The sequence below is a fragment of the Chelonoidis abingdonii genome, chromosome 4 (genome assembly GCF_003597395.2).
Source record: "Chelonoidis abingdonii isolate Lonesome George chromosome 4, CheloAbing_2.0, whole genome shotgun sequence".
Classification (NCBI taxonomy): Eukaryota; Metazoa; Chordata; order Testudines; family Testudinidae; genus Chelonoidis; species Chelonoidis abingdonii.
Genome location: NC_133772.1, coordinates 1,857,142 through 1,877,857, shown reverse-complemented (window position 1 = coordinate 1,877,857; position 20,716 = coordinate 1,857,142). Strand labels below are relative to the sequence as shown.

The window sequence follows — 20,716 nt, the reverse complement described above, 5'->3', positions numbered from 1 at the left end:
TGGCAGCAACAAGGGCCAGGTTCAGTACCCAGGGGTTCCGTTTCAGTAACACAAGGCATAACCAGCTCGAGCCCCCACCCAGTGACCTGGGACACTTACATACCATACCCTCCTGGGCGCCTCTAGGAGGCAATACTTCCCCTCTCGCAAGCACGGAGTCTGAGTGTAGCGAAATCTTTTTAATAAAGGAAGGAATCAATGCGGCATCCCATTGGAGAAACACCACAAAGCAGAGTTAATACACAAACCATAACCACCCCCCCAAGTACGTTTGGCAATGTCCTTTCCCCCCTTAGGGTTTAAGTCCAATCACTCCAAAGTCCAACACACCAAAAGTCTCTGGTCAATGCCACCCAGAATCACACTGGATGGTGGGCCTCCCCAGCCTGGGTGGGGGGCACATCTTACGGGCCACCTGCCTGACCTCTCCGTGGGTCTGGCTGCCAGAACTGCTCGCCTTACCAGCCGCTCCACTCTGCTCCTCTGGCCATCCTCACAAACTGCTCCGCTCCACAGCTGCCTCGTGAGCTGCCCAGTTGTCCCAGCAAACTGCTGGGCTCCGCTCGCTCTTGTGGGCTGCTCCACACGCCCACAGCTACTCCGCGTCTGCCAGCCGCTCCACCTCACCAGCTGTCCTGTGGTCTGCTCCAGCCATCCCATAAACTGCTGCACTCTGCCAGCTGCTCTGTTCCACCGTATAGCTTCAGGCTCCCCCATAGTTAGCACAGCACTCAGTGCTCCCAGCTCAGTAATTTCAGCTCTTTTGTGATTCAGCTCTAGTGATCTCAGCTCATAGCAGGGGAGCCCAGCGCTAGTGCACCATTAGCCCAAAGTGAGTTCAGCTCAACAACCTGTATCTAGAGTCTTAAGGGAATAAAATCACATCTGACATTCCACAGTGGAGAGAGGAGGGGGTAGAACTGGTGCTTCTAGCTCCACAAGGAGCCTGCACCACCAGGCACAAAACCTGTCCCCAACCTCTCTCTATTCACAGGTTTTGGAACCCATGTCCCTTGTCTAGCAAGTACCACCCAACTGAGGTTGAGTCATTTCTGTCACAAAGCACCCACAGCTCGGCAGTCTGGGATGGGCAGGCGGACCATAGCAATATTTGAGATTTCGCATTCCAGACATTCTTTCCACACTTCCCATACTTCACCACCAGATGTCAGGGTACAGCTCATCCTGACTCTGCTTACATAAGTAAAGAACTTGATAAACTCATGGAGGTGGTCCATCAGTGGCTATTAGTCAGGATGAGACAGGGATGCAACCCCTGAGGGTGTTGAGGACCCACTGGGTGGCTTTGGAGATGAGGCTGGTCCGGTTGAGGTGCCTCCTTGCACAGCAAGACAATGAGCAACATCAGGATCCTGGGCCATGGAAAAGGTTCTTCTGGGCGCATCCTTCTCCTGAAGAGTGGGCGAGATGATGTTGCTGCTGGGTGTGATATCCCGGAACGGTGTCCTTGAAGCACAAGATCTCCTGCAGCAGCATCTCTATGGGTTTTTCCAAGGAAGCGCTGCTTTTCCCATCATGCTGCTCATCTGCGATGTCTAGAACAGGGGTCTCAAACTCAAATGAACACGAGGGCCACATGAGAGCTAGTGCATTGAACCGAGGGCTGCATCACTGACACCCGCCTGCCTCTGGCCCCGCCCCACTCTATCACTTCCGTTAGGCCCCGCCTGTCCCACCTCTTCCCACCTCCTTCCCTGCCCTAATCCAACCCCTTCCTGAAGTCCCCAACCCAACGCTGCCCCCAGGGGGTGCAGAAATGGTGGCAAGTGCAGCAGGGGCTCAGAGGCAGGGAGTTGAGGTGCAGGAGGTGTGCAGGATGTGGTAGGGGGCTCAGGCAGGGGTTTGAGGTTAGGGTGTGCAGGGCGGTGCAGAGGATGTTTCGAGCCATAGGCGAACTTCCACCTTTGCTCTAGCCGCCCGAGGCGCCCTCCCTGCGGCAGCTCCCCCCCCCGCCCTGAGGCACCCCCCCGCGGCAGCTCCCCATCCCCCACCCTCTGCCCTGAGGTGCTCCCCCCGCCCCAGCTCACCCCTGCTCCACCTCCACTCCGAGCACACGGTCGCTGCTTCACTTCTGCTGCCTCCCAGGCTTGTGGCACTTAAGGCAGGAGAAGTGAAGCAGCCATGGCGCACTCGGGGAGGAGGCGGGGCAGGGGTGAGCTGGGGCGGGGAGTTCCCCTGCGTGCCGCCCCCCCCCATTACTTGCTGCAGGCGGCCCTCCCCTGCCCCAGCTCCCTCCGCCTAAATGCTGGCAGCGACCAGAGGGGAGACTTCACCCCAGTCTGGCTGCGGGTCGCTTAGGAGAGGGACCAGGGCGTCCCCACTCCGGGGTGCTCGCTCTGCCCTGGCCGCTTCCCCGACCCACTGACCTCTGCAGTAAGTTCAAACTAGCAGCCGTGGTAAGGAAAATAAGGGGAAACGGGAAAAGTTAATGGAACAAGGGGCCCCACCCAAAGGGCCCAGGGAGACTACAAACAACCATCTCTGGGGCTGTAAAGAAAGTTCACAGGCTGCTCTTCACATGTCCCAGGCCCTGGCTGCTCTGCGGTGACACCACGGGTCAGACACTTGCTCTGGCGGTGCCCACACACCCTCAGGCGCTGGTTCCGTGGGTGCTCCAGGGCTGGAGCATCCATGGGGGAAAAAATGGTGGGCACTTAGCATCCGCCGACAGCCTCCCTGTCAACACCTCTGCCTTCCCCCAGCACCTCCTGCCTGTCGGCAACCCCCCTGATCAGCACCTCTGCCTTCCCCCAGCACCTACTGCCTGCCACCGATCAGCTGTTTCGTGGCGTTAGGAGGTGCTGGGGGGAGGGCCCCGCGTGCTCAGCGGATGGGGTGGGAAGAAGGGGCAGGGGCAGAGCAGGGGTGGGAAGAAGCAGGCAGGGCAGGGATATTGGGGGGTGGGGTGGGGGTGGGGCATGGGTGGAGCACCCCTTGGCAGATTAGAAATTCGGTGCCTATGCCCTCAGGCTCTAAGGGGCAGGACCCTTCTCCCCAGCATTGGTCCTCCTGGTGGGTTCATGTCCTCTTAGTATGGCCAGCGAGGCCTCTCGTCAGGCGATGTCTCCCTGCACTGGGCCCTTTGCCCAGCCCCCCCACCCCCGCTCTCCCCAGCCACTCACCAGGCTCAGCTGCAATGTTACATGGGGCATGGCCAGCATCCGGTATCCTGACTCTGGCCCCACAGCTCCTCCCACAGGTCAGCCCTGTATCCCTGGTCTCCGCTGTCCCAGCTCCTGGCTCTGCCCAGCCCCAGCTCAGGCTGCTGCTTTCCCCTTAGCTCTGCCCTCTTCTGGCTCCAGCAGCTCCAGCTCACACAGAGAAGGGGCCTCTGGGCTCCTGACTCCCTCATTGGCCTGCCTGCCCTGTCAATCGGGCTGACTGGGAGCTTTGACCTCTCCCCACTGGTACTTTCTCTTCAGTCCTCTCCCTTTCTTTTGGGATAGGGCCAGCCAAAAACCCACTAAGTTTGGCTCATGAGCTGAGCCTGGGCACATTCCCTGGACTCTGGCCCAGGGCCTCTCCCCTCAGCACTGGTGTATTGGGGATTGGCCTGGGAAGGATTTACTCAAGGCCACTCATGAATCACACAAAGGCATCAGCGAACCTCCCAAACCCCCAGCCTTGCACCCCAGAACTGGACCAGCTCTGAAGCCCAACCAGTGTAAGTTTATTCCACAGCCTGCCCCTCCCTCGCTGTAGAGAGGAGACACACACCAGCCTTTGCAAACTGAGCTGAGATTTCCCCAGCACTTCAGTCAAAATTCACTGTTTTAGGTAAAATATAAAACAGGTTTATTAACTGCAGGAAGAGAGATTTCAGTGATTATATGTGGTAGGTACAAAACGTCACAGATAGTTACCAAAGAAAATAAAAGATAAACTCAGACTTTAAATCTTAATCTTTATTAGACCAACCAGCATTTGGTCAAGCAGTTTTTCTCACCCCACAGGAGGTTACAGGTGGGTAATAATCCTTAATCCGCCGGCTTCCCCTCGAAGCCTGGGGCCCATCTCCCCCATTCATGTCTTTGTCCCCTCTGCTCTCTTGTTGCTGCCAGCATAGCTGGGGCAGGAGAAAGGCCAAGCCATCATGCCGCTGTCCCCTATTTTATACCCTTGGTCCATGTGTCTGGAAAGCACCAGCCCAGACGCGCCCTGGTGGGCTTTGCTGAGTCACAGACTTGACTGATCCCCCATCATGTGATGCCTGCGCAGTTCTTACATAACTGTAAATCCCTTGTTTATGTTCCCCCCACTGACTAATGGTCATTTAACACCTTCTGGGGAGTGGATCCCCTCCTCTGCTGTCACTGGAGAACTGGCAGTGGACAACTCTCAAACTCACAACATATTTCAGTAGCAACCATCCAGAAAATCTCATAAATTCATAAGCACTAACTACATATATACTTTCATAAGATGTCTGATGTGGAATAGTTTGTACACCTCTACCCTGATATAACACGGTAAAGCAGTGCTACGGTGGGGCCGGGCTCTCTGGTGGATCAAAGCAAGTTCAATAGAGGAATTGGGGAGGGGAAGCTCATAGCATTTCAGCATTGGAAGGGACCTCAGGAAGTATCTAGTCTAACCCCCTGCTCAAAGCAGGACCAATCCCCAGACAGATTTTTATCCCAGTTCCCTAAATGGCCCCTGCAAGGATTGAGCTCACAACCCTGGGTTTAGCAGGCCCATGCTCAAACCACTGAGCTATGCCCCCCCTCCACGCAATCCTCTAGTGGAATTTGGGAGGGGAAGCCCATCTACGTGGGAGGAATAGACCAGCGAAGCTCCTCCAGGATAACTCCTCTGCAATAACCTCTCCAGAATAGGCCCACAGCAGAGACTGCTTTGGAGTCATTGCACCTCCACATTAAGACTTATCCAAGATTTTGTCCCCCCCAAAATGTGTCTCCCAAAGGTCAATGCAAGCCCCCAAATACGGCCAGACTTCTAAGAGCAGGTGTCACTGACGTGCTGTCGGGCATCAGCCTCAGGCCGAGCTCATCTGGGGCAGGGTTTCCAAAATCCTTGGCTAGAGGAAAGTGCACAGGTGCACTGGGTCAGGGAATGGAGCCGACGCTGGGCTGCCGTGAGGGTCAGACTGCAAACCAGCAGCACTGGGACCCCCAAAGATCTGCCCCACTGGCTAACGGCGTCGCTTTGTTACGTGAGGCTGCTGTGGGGGAAGCTGCAGCCACTAGGTGGACATGGAGCCAAATAAACAGCCGCTCACCCAGCCTTGTCCTCCCCGTGCAGATGGCCATCGCCTTCCACAACCAGAGTTCATATCTCCAGCTCCCAGGGTGGCTGCTGAGATGGATGAGTCTCTTCCAGCCAGTCAGGGGTCTGTGCTCTGCCCAGCGCAGCAGGGCCCTGATCTCAGATGAGGGGATCTGCGCTGCACCAAGCGTGATGAGGGGCCCAATATTGGTTGGGGGGGTCTGTGCAATGGCAGACCTTATCTGGCATTATCTCAGCTGAGCAGAGAGGTGTGTGCCGCACCTGTCATCAGGTGGCCCTGATCTCAGTCAGGGGGGCCGTGCTGCCCTTGCCCCTTCTAATGTTCTTTGCCGTCTCCCCTCCCGGCGGGCGCAGGAACCCGATTGACTGCCTGAAGGTGACGCCGAGGAAGATGGCAGAGCAGTTCACGGAGCGGCCCGGGCACTTGCTGTGGGGGTGCCGGACAGACATGTGGGAGCCGGCGCCAGAGAAAGAGGCCCTGCTGACGGAGCTGGAGGAGGAGCTGACACAGGAGGCTGAGACCTTCCTGGAGATCTACGGAAAGAGCTTCAAGAAATTCGCCATTTTGGTGGGTGTGGGGGTGGGGGCGCTGGTTCTGGGAATGGTGGATGGAGCTGCTGGCGCCAGGGTCACTGGTGCTGTCATCACTGCCGAGGCGGCTGGGGCGCTCGCTGTGGCTGAGGAGGTGGCCATTGTTGCTGGGACGGGCACCACAGCCGGGATCGTTGTGGGTGGGGTTGTGGGCAGGGGAGTTGGTAGGAACATCACCCGGAGGGATAAGCAGAGGGTTGCAGCTGCTGGTGGTGGAAGGGGGGAGACGGAACTGAGGATCTGTCTGATGACAAACCCCTGATCTGATCAGTGCCCCCCGCCCAATCTGGGGCTGACGAATGGGGTGATGGGGCTGCAGCATGGCCCAGATACGTCCTCCAGAAGCCACCTCAGAGCGGGGAGCTGTCGCCCCCAGATTCTAAGAAGGGACATTTAGATCCTCTCATCTGACCTGCTGTGCCAGCCAGGCTGGAGAACGCCGCCCACTTGCCCCTGCGTTGGGCCCGACATCTCCCATTGGAAGCCAGAAGAGACAGAGACCCTGCTGAACTTCAAGTACCGCACGGGATCTTTGCAGGGGGAATAAGGCAAAACGCCACATTTATTAGTAACACGTGTATCAATTAACACTGTATCATATGCATATTATAGATATTACACTTGTGCACTCGCACACTCATGACACACTCCGTCTTCTTGTTGTTACCAACTAGATGCTCCCTTAACTTCACTGGCCAAGTGAGTTAGATGGGGGAGGGGTGGAGCTAGGGTGACCCGACAGCAAGTGTGAAAAATCAGGACAGGGGTTGGGGGGGAATAGGAGCCTATATAAGAAAAGACCCCAAAATTGGGACTGTCCCTATAAAATTGGGACATCTGGTCACCCTAGGTGGAGCCCAGCTTCTGCCAGTCCAGATCGATGCTCCGAGACCCGGGGTCCTCTGCAAGACACCTCACATTTATAGCAGCTTCCCTCTCATGCAAATCTGTCCCAGCTTCAAAATCTGTGTCTGGTCCGTTGGGCCTTTATCCTACTTTCTTCTGGGGGTTGTCCCAGTGCTGCCACATTTATTTTCAAAGAGGGTGTTTCCAAAAGAAGGTGCTGGCTTCTAACCCCCAAAGCTGTCACTGTGTCTGATCTTCTTCAGTGAGCCCAGCTGACGAGTTGTATTGTTCCTGTATCTGGCTCCCAGCCCCTCTGGAAGGGGTGCAGCGTCTGGAGATGCTGCCTTCTCACCTTCCTCATCCACCCCTCGTTCAGTCAACAGGGCCATTGATTAACGGGGCGGATCTTAGTCTACTCCTACAGAGAAGACATTTTTCTTCTACCTTAACTATCCTTAGGGGCTATGACATTATACCAAGGCTCAATACAAAGTTTCTATGTAAGGATTTGATACAAAGTTCCCATATCAAAGGACTTGATACAAAGTTGTCTGAAAATAGAGGCTATATATGGATAGGCTTAATACAGAGTTATATGAAGAGGCATAATAAAAATCATATGAAAGTTATGTGAAGATGTTTAATGCAGAGATTTATCTACATGCCACTTTCCCACTGGTGAATCACCTGCACTGTGAAAAATCCGGTGCCTCATTTCCGATGGGAGCGTGTCTGGCTTTAACTTCCAGCCCTCGGTTCTCGCTCTGCCTTCTTCTGACGTTGCAAGGCCACTCCAGCTGCAAGCAAAGCGCCTGGAAATGCCTTGCCAATGGTCACGTCTCAAGATCCCTGACTTACTTCCTACATTGGCAGTCCTGTGGTGCGGTCTTGGGGGACAGAGCTCCAGCTGCCCCTCTGAGTCACACTGGGAGCTCATGTTCAACTGATTATTCACCACAACCCCACAAATGTTTTTCAGAATCACTGCCCTGCTGGTTTGAGTACCCCAGCCCACAAGTAGGGCCTGAATTCTTTGTTCCTCGATGTATATGAGACATACCCTGGGTACAATCTGAACTGCATAGAAGCACCTGCGAGTTACGCTGTGAGTCATCTCCGGCTGCCTATGAGACTTTGCCCGTCCCGGCCAAGGATGATTTAGCTTTGGTTATTTACACCATCGCCTCTCCCCAAGGCTCCGCTACTCAGAAAACTTCAGCTGTTCCACAATGCACCAGGGCGTCTCCGTGAGTGTATCACCAGCCCCCCACTGCTCACACCGACTTCCCATGGAATAACTGCGATGCTGGTTTGGGGTTTCCAGGGGAAATCACCACCCTCTGCTCCCAGCAGGATGGAGCCTGTCTGTGCCCACCAGGGGAAACTCTCGCCTGCCACTGCCGCTGGCAGACCCGGTGTGGCACTCTGGGCCTCAAACCAACACCCTGGCACCCCCATAATCACCACAGTCATCTAATTATGATGTGTTTGTACAAAGTCTGTCTTGTGAGCTATCACTTTAAAAGTCTTGAACTGCTGAACATTAACACCCTGTTGCATTGTGTGAGCGTCACTGGATGGGAAGTTATGAAGTTTTGCTCTGTGTGTGTGACTGAAATATGTTGTGAGGTTGGGAACACCCAGAACCAGCCTTTCCAGCACAACAGTGGAGCAGCCAGACATGCTGGTGGCCTATTAAAGGAACCCACACTCCCAAGGTCTGTCCAAGGAGCCGTGTACAACGGAGACCTCTCAGAGAGCACACAGACAACGGAGGCTGCTTGACTCACATGGTAGCAAAGGCTCTTTCCAGCGAGCTGGAAGAGGGGAAGTGAGATCATCACTTAGCCTCACTCTCCACCCCCATCCCCAACTGAACATGTGGAAACACGTCTGGAGAATAAAGACTGAACTGGGGAGGTGGCCCAGGCTAGACAGGAGAATCCCAGCCTGTGTAGTAAGGAACTAGACCATCAGGGTGAGACACGGCTTCATTCAAATCCTGTCTAGTTTATAGAACTCAGATTGCAATTTTACCTTTATTTCATAGGATACCAGCTCTCTCTGTCCCCCTGAGCACCCCAGCAGCCCTTCCTTGCACCTGGCCCGGCACAGAGCCCTCTTGGTGCAACATAGAGTCCAGATCCCCAGGCCACAACGGACCCTTGTGAGCACCTAGCCTGAGCTCCCTGTATAACCAGGGCCAGAGAACAGCCCAGAACTAATTCCTGGTTCAACTAGAGCAGATCAGTTAGAAAAACAGTGGCTGGTGATGGAGAATCCCGCGCGCCCCTTGGCAAGCCGTGCCAATGGGCAGTGACTCTCAATGTTAAACATTGACACATTATTTCCAGTCTGATTTGTCTAGCTTCAACTTTCAGCCAACGGGTTGCTCAGAACAAAGACATGGACGAGGCCTCCAAGATCTAATTTCTATGCCCCTTGTAGATACTTTCAGATGGGCTCCAGGCTCCCTGAACCCCTCGTCACAAGCTGAGTAGACGGGTGCCAGATTTGGACACTGGATTGCAGACAGGTCTTCCCAGTAGTCCATGATACACCCCAGGGCCGTCCTTAGGCATAGGCAAAGTAGGCAAATGCGTAGGGCCTCACTTTGGCTGGGGCACCACTCTGCAGGGAGCCCAGACAGACGGGAAGCAGTGGAGCATGTAGGAGCAGGGCTGTGCTGGTCCCAGAGAGAGCCGAATGCTGCACAGTCTGAGGAATGGGATTGGCTGGGGTCTCTGGGAAGGGAGCGGGTGAGGTTGGGGAAGAGACTCACCTGTGAGTGTGACTCTTTCCCCCGGCTGAGGTGAGGTGAGACAGCTCTGTGGCTCTGGCATATCCTTTGTTGTCCCCCATAAGATCCATTTTCTTCCCCCCCACCGGAGCACCCCTCCTCCCAGGAGCATCCCTCTCTCTCTCTCCCTCCTCCGTCAGGGCTGGTTGGGTGAGGTGCGGGGGTAGATGGGGGAAGGCAGGCTGGCTGCCTGCTGAGGAATGAAAGTGAAAGTAACTCACTTCCTCGCAGGAGCCAGGATTGGAATGTCACACAGGGCTTGGCTGGGGTTAGCCAGATGTGTGAAAAATCAGGATAGGGGATTGGGGTACAGTGATCAGATATCCTATTTATAGGGACAGTCCCAATTGTGGGTCTTTTCTTATATAGCTCCTTTTACCCGCCTCCCCCATCCTGTCCTGATTTTTACACTTTCTGTCTGGTCACTCTAGGTGGGGTAATTGGTGCCTATATAAGACAAAGCCCCAATATCAGGACTGGCCTATAAATCAGGACATCTGGATCTGGCACCCTAGCTGGGGAGCGCCTCTCCCCAGGCTGGCAGCTGCCAGCGATCCATCTCATCCGGGGGGAGCTGCACAGGGCAGGATGAGCTGCTGTGGCTCCATGGGTGCCCCGTCCCTGAGATCAGATGCTGTGCTACTTCACCATGGTCCATAAGGCTGGTGGTGGTGCCCATTGGCGTGTGATTGGACCTGAGGTTTACTGCTGCTGTTGCCACTCTGCACCCCAAGAGGTGGATTTTGGGTCCTGCAGTTTTCCACCTATCCTCCTTACTGCAGCTGTTGGACCAGCAGCTGGGGGTGAGCAAGCATGAAAGCTGCTGTGTTGCCATTTAGATTGTCATTTAACAACTTTGTTTGCCAAAAATTCTTGCTAAGATCCTGAATCCAATTTCAATATTTTTTTTTTAAAAAATCAATATCTTAGCCAAAAACAGAAAATTAAGTTGTTGACAATTATTAGTGACAGGTTTGGTTTGAGGCAGGAGTGGGCCAGCTCAGAGAAACAAAAAATGTTGACTGATAGAGCCTACTACTGTAATATGCTCATCTCCTTACTAATGTATAAGGCAGGTACGGTTGTCAAAGGTGGCAGGGAGCTGATTTTTGATGGTATGCAGCGGCAGGCTGAGCGGCTCAGCCATCACTGCTCTGGGGTCGGGTGCTGCACTATTGCCAGCTGGGATACCAGCCATCGGCCCACTCAGCACCTGCTGCAGGCCTGGGCCCCCAAGGAGGTGGCATGCAGGACCGGTGGCCAAGACTCAGATAATAACAATAGTTAGATATCAATCTGAGGAGTTTATGAAGCATTGGTGCTATTTCGGAAGAAGCCAGAGATCCAAAAGCTAAAGTGAAGCACAGTTATTGGCCTCTGAAATATCCAGCTTCAAGTTTCTAACATCTGTCGTAATCTGGTTTGACATTCTTGTTAAAATCTAAGTGTAAGCAATAATGCAGAGTCCAATGATGCAGCTTGATTCAACACTTACCTTACTAACAACACACAAGACTTTTTAGCGAAATACAGAGAACATGGATTCAAAGAAGACAGGTTACAGCAAGAGAGTTGCACAGGCACTCGGTGTAGAACCAAAATTTCCATGTGCAAATGTGACATGAGTTTCAAGGAAAAACGACAAATGAAGTATGAAGGAGCAGATGAGCCATAGACGACCAGAAAAGAAATTTGAGGTTGAATTTTTTTATGTTGTGATGGATAAGCAGTATCTGCTGTTGATGAAAGGTTTAATACCTTGCAAGTACACCATGAACGGTTGGATTTTTGTATGACATAATAAATTCAACAAATAGGGAAACAGAGCAACTAATGACAAAGTGCAAGACCTAGAGAGCCTTCTAGAGCATGGTGATAGTTTTGATTTAAATGGACTTGAACTGTACGAAGAATTGAGTACACTGTCATCAATGTTGCACATGCAAATCGATGTGGACATTGTACAGTTTATTCATACCTCGCAACTTGATTATATATTCCTAATGTGAACTTGCACTCGTATTCTACTGACAATTCCTGTACAAGTAGCATCAGGAGATGGAGTTTCTCCATAAAGCTCATAAAAACTATCTCCGCTCTACAATGATGTCAAGAACGCTTAACTGGTCTTGCTATTTCTTGCAATCGAACAAGACACGACTTTGTCTTTGTCATACGATGACATTATTACTGATTTTGCAGCCAAAAAAGCCAGAAAGGTTGCTTTTAATTAAAAACAAATCTTTGTTTCAATACTCTTCATATAAATTTCCAATAAATTTTGGCAATAAAAGAAATTATATTATTTGCATCATTCTGTCAAATCAGAATTTTTTCTATAGTGCTGCTTCTTTAGTGCTAGTCCATCAGCGTTACAGTGGCTTAATTAAGTTAAATTGGTTTTAATAACGTGAATGTGGCAAGTTTTCCAATACTGTAAGCTTATGTTTGTGTTGCTAAGAGCAGATCAGGCACAGGGGCACCAGTTTAATAATCTCGCCTAGGGCACCATAAATCCTAAGGCCGGCCCTGGATACACCAAACAAAACACTGTGCAACAGCACTCTGAAACCCCTTCCAAGCCATTCCCAGAAAGAAGGTTTCACTTCTTTATACGGAAGCTCCATTAGAGGAAATAGCTTTGCTTTCGGTGGATACAGACTCTCTGTCGACCGGCTGGGTGTCCCGTGTGTTCCTCTTAGGAGAACATGGAGCTGCCCTCTCTCTACAAATGCCTCAGTGACCTCGTCAGTACAAAGATGGTAACATGACAATTTCCATTTCCTTTCAAAATCATTCTGTTTCTCTCCATTCCTCTGCTTTTTAAATTAACCTCCCACACCCCTCTCTCTGACACACACACACTTTTGAGTATGAAAGATAATGAACATAATTTTGTAAAAATGAAAATTGTTTCATATTAGGTTTTATTTTTGTCAAGAAAACAATTTTTTTGGACCAAAACAAACATTTTCAATTTGGTCCAAAAGCCCTTTTTTGTCCAAAAAATGTTTGACAAAGTTCTCAACCTGCTCTCCTTAAATTATTTCTTGACATTTAGGACCGAGTTTGGTTGGCAAAGTACAAACCCATTATGCCCTTAAGTCATCCTCAGATTTCACAGCCTCAAAATGTAAGTAGTTAAACAGAGTATATCCCATACAGCACTGGAGCAGAAGGGAATTACATGCAGAAAACAAGCCATCAGTACCTGCCTACGAGATAGATGTGGATTTTCCAACCTAGCCTTTAGACCTCGATGGAGATTTAGTTCCACTGGGTTCCTCTACACTTGAGCTGATGCTGGGAGCAGCTGTACGGTTCTTACTAGATTTCAACAGAAGTTTCCTTCAAGGGTTTCAGGATGCATCTTTGAGGGCAAGTCAGGTGACAAACTTTCATATTTAATAACATGTGGCCAGTCAAGTTGAACCACTTCTCACTTTAGCTGTCATCCTTTTTACAGTCTGATGATTGGAAGTTTGGATAATCCAGAGGGCAGGAGCCATTCAGCAACGGGGTGGCCTCCCACACGTCTGGAGGAGGTTATCGTCCTCCTTCTATTCCTGGTCAGGGGTCTCTGCTCTATAATCTGACCTTCACATTGTCCAAATCCCTTCCTGGTCCCCTAGCATGAGACACGTAAGATCATGCTGCAGAGGACAAGTGTTTCATGCTGGCGGACAAGGAAGGGACTCAGATAATGCAGAGGTTTGGATAACAGCGTTTCAGATAAACAGAAGTACACCGTATATCTACAGTTCTGGGGGTTAACGTCAGGATCAATCATGGGTAACAAACGTCCCTAGATTCTTCCTTTCAGCACTTTGCACTTGGGAGAAGGTTGGCTAATTGCCATGATTTGTAATCTCGGGTTCTCTACACAAACTACTTGGGGCTTTCTGTTCGAGGTCGTGTCAGAACTTCACCGTTATTTAAATCTGGGAGATTAGTCTTTAGCACTCCCCACGGCAGTCACGTACAGGTGCTCCGACACATGCACATGTTCATGTGTTCATTGACCCCCTGACACAGTACCCCAAATATCTTTCCTCGTGTTGGGCACAAAGGAGAATGGTTAAACGCCGCCATTGCTCTGAGACTGTCCCGCACCCACGACCCGGTGCCTGGCCACCTTCCAGCAGAACAACCCTAACCTCTCCCATTGAACACTGTGCAGACCATAGTCTCACGTGACACCTATTCTCTCTTGCTACATACCGAGAGGTCCAGCCTCTGAAAACCTGCAGCCCTGGATATTAGGTTTCCAAGGAGTTCTTAGGAAGATAGGACTCAAAGAGCAGGTTAAGGGGTGACTGGATCCCAGGCCATAAGTACCCACCTGGGAAACATATATTTGATAATGGGTCCTTCAGTCTAGCACAGAAAGGTCTAACATGCGCCAATGGCTGGACGCTGAAGCTAGACAAAACTCAGACTGGAAGTAAGGAAGAAATTTTTAACAGTGAGAACAACTGGAACAATTCCCCGAGGGTTGTGGCAGATTCTCCCTCACTGGCCATTTTTAAATCGAGATGGGAAGTTTCTCTAACAGGTCGCTCTGGTTCAAACAGGAATTAATTCAGGGCAGGGTCATGCCTGTGTTACCCAGGCCTTGGAATCTGTGAGGGGAAGGGGCGCTCCCGACTCACCACGGACAGGCCAGGATGGAGCAGACCCCATACCTCACGCTTCTGAGGTCTATCGGATCATAGGTGCCTGCGGAGGCTGGAGCGGAACAGCTGGAGCGTCCCGCTAGCCCGAGGTCTCATTGGTTGGAAATCCCCACGCCCAAGTCTTGGCCTTTCACCAGCTCTGAGTGGTAGGAGCTGAGCCTTCCTGTGGAGATGGCCAAAGGGTGTCCTCTGCTCGGCGTACATTCATGGGGGTAGAAACAATTCCCTTTAGCTTCGGATGGTTTTATAGCCCTCCCGCAGAATAAATAACGATGCCTGTTTCTTGGGTAGCGCTTTCTCTCAGTGGAGCTCAAACCCTTCACCATCTTCCAATGCACTATTACCCATTACCCACTATTGCCCAGATGGGAAACTGAGGCATGGAGAAACTAAGGGACTTGGCCAAGGTCACAGAGGAAGTCCCTGGCAGAGCAGGGAACCCACATCTTCCTGTGTCCTCTCCCTAGAACCCGCCTTCCTGCTCAGAGGGGCAGCTGGAGATCTGTCCCCTAGGACGGGACCACACGACGGCCGTTGTAGGAACTCAGCTAGGTGCCCGTTGTCACCCCAGCAGGTGATCTCGGGACAGGACCATCGGCTGGGCGTTTCCAAGCATTTCACGTTACAGCTGGAGTGGCCCTGCAACATCGCAGGAAGGCAGAGCGAGAACCGAGGGCTGGAAGTTAAAGCCAGACAAACTCCCATCAGAAACGAGGCATCGGATTTTTCACAGCACGAGTGATACACCAGTGGGAAAGCAGTGGGATCTCCGTCTCTTCTGGCTTCCGAGCCAGACTGGCCGCCTTTCCGGGAGATGATTTAGTGCAACAAGAGATATCGGGTCCAATGCAGGGGGAAGTGGGCGGCGTTCTGCAGCCTGGGTGGCACAGCAGGTCAGACGAGAGGATCTAAATGTCCCTTCTTAGAATCTGTGGGTGATGGCTCCCTGCTCTGAGGTGGCTTCTGGGGGAATTGTCTGGGCCACGCTGCAGCCCCGTCACCCTATTTGTCAGCCCCAGATTCGGGGGGAGAGGGACACACCGATCAGATCAGGGGGCTGTCATCGGATAGATCTTCAATTCCGTCCCCTTCCTCCTTCCCGCCACCAGCAGCCTGAGCCCTCTGCCTATCCCTCTGGGCAATGTTCCCACCAACTCCCCCGCCCACACCCCCACCCATGACAATCCCAGCTGCAGCGCCCGTCCCAACCCCAATGGCCACCACCTCAGCCACAGCAAGCGCCCCAGCCGCCTCGGCAGCGATGACAGCACCAGCAATGCCGGCGCCGGCAGCTCCGCCCACCGGTCCCAGAACCAGCGCCCCCGCCCCCACACCCGCCAAAATGGCGAATTTCTTGAAGCGCTTCCCGTAGATCTCCAGAAAGGTCTCAGCCTTCTGTGTCAGAAAATGCTCCAGCTCCGTCAGCAGGGCCTCTTTCTCCGGCGCCGGCTCCCGCATGTCTGTCCGGCACCGCCACAGCAAGTGCCCGCGCCGCTCCGTGAACTGCTCCACCATCTTGCTCGGCCGCACCTTCAGGCAGGAAAACATGTTCAGGGAGTCGCCGTCCTGCGCCCACCAGGAGAGGAGACAGCCAAGAGCGTTAGAAGGGGCAAGCGCTGAACAGACCCCACCCCCCAACTGAGATGGGGGCCCCCCCTTGCGCAGAGCAGGACACAATCCAGGAGTGAGATGGGGGTACCCCCTCGCAACAGTGCGGCACAGACCTGGACTGAGGTCGGGGCCCCCCCTCGCACCGGGCCCAGCATACAAACTCAGTGAGAGACCATCCCTGCCCCAAAAAGCTCACAGGCTAAAACCCCCGAATGCAGGGTCATTCTCCCACTTTGATAGATGGGGAAACTGAGGCCCAGAGAAACTCAGATCTCCCCCCACTACCCCCAACTCACCTTCTCCTTCAGAAAGAGAGTGTGGTCTGCGCTGGCCCTGTCCAGGACTCTCTGGTTGTGGAAGGCGATGGCCATCTGCACGGGGAGGACAAGGCTGGGGTGAGCCACAGTTTAAGGGGTCCCTTCTCCACCTAGTGGCTGCAGCTCCCACCGCAGCAACCTCATGTAACAGAGCGACGCCACTAGCCAGTGTGAAACTACAACTCCCATGAGCCACTTCAGCAGCTCAGCCTGAAGCCAGGCACCCAAACCACAAGCCCCATGATGCCCCACAGCCATGGACTCCCATGATACATCACCTCCCTGCTCTGTGGTGCATCATGGGAGCTGCAGTCCCATCAGAGAGCTGATTTATGCGGAGAAAAGGGAGCATGCCCAGCCAAACTATTATTCCCATGAGACACCACAGAGGCATTTCCAGATCGAAGTATTTCAGCTTTTGATATTTCAACAGAAACTCAAATTTGTCTGCAGGAAAAAAACAACAACATTTTCCAACAAGTGGTAACACACTCCTGAGATGCAGCTACCTCTGGGGTGGAGCATATGTGCGCACGCACGCGCACACGCACGCGCACACACACCATAGGGATGGCTCACCCAGTGCTGATGCAGCCATTTCTGGGGTGAGGCAGCTGGAGAATAGCCTCACAGCAACCCCACACGGGGATGGCTTGCCCGACATGGAGATGCAGCCACCTTTCAGGCAAAGCAGCAACAGTAAGATAAAAGTAGGAAGCAGTTTTACATCAGAAGTGAGTTCAGGAGGTGGGACACATCCCTGGATCAGGTCAGGGGCAGAGACGGATAGAGAAGGTACCTGAGCAGGAGAGGAGAAGCCACAGTGATGTTTCTTCATCAGATCAGAGAATTTCTGCAAGGAAAGCACCAGAAATCACAATACAGACTCCACAGGGCTTAGGAAAATGTGAACATGGGGACGGCTCGCCCGGCGCTGAGATGCAGCGACCTCTTGGGCAGGGCAGCTGGGGAACGGCCATAAGACAATGGTGAGAATCAGTTTGGCGAGGGAAATGAAGAACTTCACTGGATGATGTAGGAAGGCTCAGCAGGATCATCCAAGCTGGGATTCTGCTAGGATATAAATACGACCCCAATTCTTAATTAACAAAAATTCAGCAAAAAGGCCTAAGCCCGCACTCTGCTCCCCGCAGCCCAGGACCCCCTAGTTCCACCATGGGGTATTGGGTACTGCCCTGACTGCCAGGGGAGAGTGTCCCTACAGACCCCCCACCCTGCTCCCTGCAGCGCAGCGACCCTAGTGCCATCATGAGGTATTGGGGGAAGCCCTGACTGCCAGGGGAGAGCATCCCTACAGACCCCCTACCCCGCTCCCCACAGCACAGCCTCCCGTAGTACCACCATGGGGTATTTGGGCCAGCCCTAACTGCCAGGGGAGAATGTCCCTACTGACCTGCCACTCCGCAGCACAGCGCCTCCTAGTGCCACCATGGGGTACTGGGTACTGCCCTGACTGCCAAGGGAGAGCGCCCCCTACACAGACCAATCCCCACCTTTATCTTGGCAGCGAGCTGTGTCCCAGTGAGCAGCACCCCATGCCGGTCCCTCCAGACGTGTTGACCGACTGAGCCCACCAGGGCGGTGACATAGTCCCTCAGGCTGTCCCGGAAATCCTCATCCATGTCTGCGAAGGGAAGGGAGATGGCAATGAACCCGGAGCTGGAGTGTCCCCCCACAGCCAGTTACCCGGCAGAGACAGAGATGCCCCATTGCCCAGGCTCACAGCCTCTGTCCCGGGTTTGTTACCTCTCAGGCTTCCCCGGTTTCCAGTCATGATCCGCTTGCCGGGGAAGGGCATCAGGTAACAGCGGCTGCTGCTTCTGCTCAGCACGTCCAGGGCCCTGGGGTGTTTGCAAGGGGATGTCGCCTCCAGCATCTGACAGAACCAGGGGGAAATCGGCAAAGTGACACATCAACAGAGAGAAATACCCTGGGACCCATTCCCTGCTCCCAGAGCCAGCCAGGCCCTCGCCCTGGGGCCGCATCAGAGCCAACACCCCCCAGGGCAAAGGCCCCACGTCCCATTCCCCACACTCACCTGTCGGACGTCTCTCAGATGCTCCTCCCCACCGTCGCTTCCAAGGACAATGGAGCTGCTCCAGTCCCGCACCAGCAGGTCCAGGTGCTGCAGGGGAGACAGGACAATGTCAGGAGGGGACGGGTGAACCCCTCGGGTGTGGGGCAGGGGCTGGCTAGGCAGGAGCATCCCATGCAGTTGGGGAAGGGGGTTGCGGGGGGAATGTTGTCTCACCTGAATGGACTCCAGCTCGTATTCCTTTCCTACCTCTTCAGCCACGTGCAGAAACATCTACAGAGCAGAGAGGGCAGGGGGGTGAGTCTGGGGCTGGGATCTCTGGGGCAAGGAGGCAGCGTGTGCCCTGGGGGTGAGTGGGAGTGGAAATCCTACCAACACACACACACACACACACACACACCCACCCCCTGGTCTCAGTCTGTTACCAGGGTCCCACGGCTTTCCAATGTGGTGCAGAGACACCTAGGGGCCAAAGAGCAGAACTGCATGTCGAGGTTCCCCTCTCCCCTGCCCCATGCCAGGGGCTCTGTTTGCCCCCATGCCCACCAATGGTAGGAACAGAATAGACCAAGATGCCAAATACTGAGACGTTCCCAGAGTCCTGGCAACACCCCTGTTCTCCGTAAGCCTGGAGCTTGGGCAGGGGCGAGCTCCAGCCCCTGGAGCAGCACAGAAGCTGGACCCTGCTGGATACAGCCCCAGGACTCCTGGGTTCTATCCCCAGCTCTGGGAGAGGAGGGGGGTCTAGTGGTTAAAGCAGAGGATGCTGGGAGCCAGGACTCCTGGATTCTATCTCTGACTGTTCCACAAACACCCCATTGACCTCAGGCAAGTCACTGATTCTCTCTGGGCCTCAGTTTCCCCAGCTGTAGAATGGGCAGATGACCCCATTGGGGCTGTGTCATGAACATACAGCTAAGGGTAGCATAAAATCCCTCCTTTACCTGTAAAGGGTTAAGAAGCTCAAATAACCTGGTTGGCATCTGACCAATGAGGGGAAAAGATATTTTTAAATCTGTGGGGGAAGGTTTTTGTTTTGTCTCTCTCTGTGTGTTCTCTCTGGGTCATCAAGGGAAAATACGTCTCCCAAAGCCAGACTGGAACTAAGCATCTAAGATTACAAATTGTAAGTAATAGGAAGGAAATGCGTTAGATTATCTTTTGTTTTAGCTTGTGAATTCTCCCTAAGCTAAGAGGAAGGTTTATTCCTGGTTTTTTGTAACTTTAAAGTTTTGCCTAGAGGGGAAATCCTCTGTCTTTTGAATCTTATTACCCTGTAAAATTACCTTCCATCCCTGATTTTACAGAGGTGCTTCTTTTCCTTTTTTTCTTTATAATAATGTTCTGTTTTTTCAAGTGTCCTAAAAACCCAAGGATCTGGTCTGTGCTCACCTTGTTAACCTATTTGGCTGGTATATGATTCTCAAGCCTCTCCAGGAAGGGGGATGAAGGGGCTTAGGGGGATATTTTGGGGAACAGGAACTCCAAGTGGTCCTTTTCCCGATTCTTTGTCTAACTCACTCGGTGGTGGCAGCAATACCCACCCAAAGACAAGGAAGGATTTGTGCCTTGGGGAAGTTTTTACCTAAGCTGGTAGAAATAAGCTTGGGGGGGGGGTACTGCCACATGAGGCATGGGGCCAGCACTGACTGTCAGAGGTTGAGCGTCCCCTACTGGACCCCAAGCCCAGCTGGCCAATCCCACCTTTATCTGGTGGCAGCGAGCTGTGTCCTGTGAGCAGCTCCCCATGCCGGTCCCTCCAGACGTGTTGACCGACTGAGCCACCAGGGCGGTGAACATAGTCCTCAGGCTGTCCCGGAAATCCTCATCCATGTCTGCGAGGGGAGGGAGATGGCAATGAACCCGGAGCCGGAGGTCCCCCACAGCCCGTTCCCGGCAGAGACAGAGATGCCCCATTGCCCAGGCTCAGAGCCTCTGTCCCGGTCCATTACCTCCAGGCTTCCCTGGTTTCCAGTCATGATCCGCTTGCCGGGGAAGGGCATCAGGTAACAGCGGCTGCTGCTTCTGGTCCGCACTTTCCAGGGCCCTGGGGGTTTGCAAGGGGATCTCGCCTTCAGCATCTGACGAAACCAGGGGGAAAACGGCAAAGTGACACATCAACAGAGAGAAATACCCTGGACCCATTCCTGCTCCAGAGCCAGCCAGGCCCTCGCCCAGGGGCCGGCTTTTGAGCCAGCACCCCCTAGAGCAGAGGTCGGCAACCTGCGGCACACGTGCCAAAGCAGGCACAACAAGCTGATTCTTAGTGACATGCTGCTTGCCAGCCGAGGTCCTGGCCACTGGCCTCTCTCAGCCACTGCTGGCCTGGATGGACAGAACCGGGGCCAGCAGCGGGCTGAACTGGGAAGCAGCCGGGACCTGGCTGGCAGAGGCCTGTGGACGGAACCCCATTACCAGCCGTTAATCCTGCTTCTGGTCTGCGGTTCTGTCTGCACACCACGCTGCCAGTCTGGAACGCAAAACCTTTACTGGCACGTGAAACCTTAAGTTAATGAGACTTGGCACAGCACTTCCCAAAGGTTGCCGACCC

At 53.4% G+C, this 20,716-nt stretch overlaps 2 protein-coding genes and 1 pseudogene across 2 annotated transcripts in view; all 3 read right to left on the bottom strand.

The window, feature by feature from the left end:
- LOC142046695 (serine protease 33-like) overlaps positions 1 to 20,716 on the bottom strand; it is a 151,148-nt pseudogene that overhangs the window by 108,754 nt on the left and 21,678 nt on the right.
- Positions 1 to 20,716, bottom strand: part of LOC116840185 (uncharacterized) — a 47,790-nt gene that overhangs the window by 21,007 nt on the left and 6,067 nt on the right. The window lies entirely within an intron of this gene.
- LOC142046709 (RING finger protein 112-like) lies at positions 13,951 to 19,745 on the bottom strand. The gene is made up of 7 exons (XM_075064751.1): positions 18,382 to 19,745; positions 18,169 to 18,255; positions 17,877 to 18,006; positions 17,624 to 17,754; positions 16,909 to 16,962; positions 16,089 to 16,163; positions 13,951 to 15,747 (listed from the first exon to the last, which is right to left on the bottom strand). The coding sequence occupies exons 1-7, from the start codon at positions 18,436 to 18,438 to the stop codon at positions 15,226 to 15,228; spliced, it is 1,056 nt and encodes a 351-aa protein (XP_074920852.1). The 5' UTR covers positions 18,439 to 19,745; the 3' UTR covers positions 13,951 to 15,225.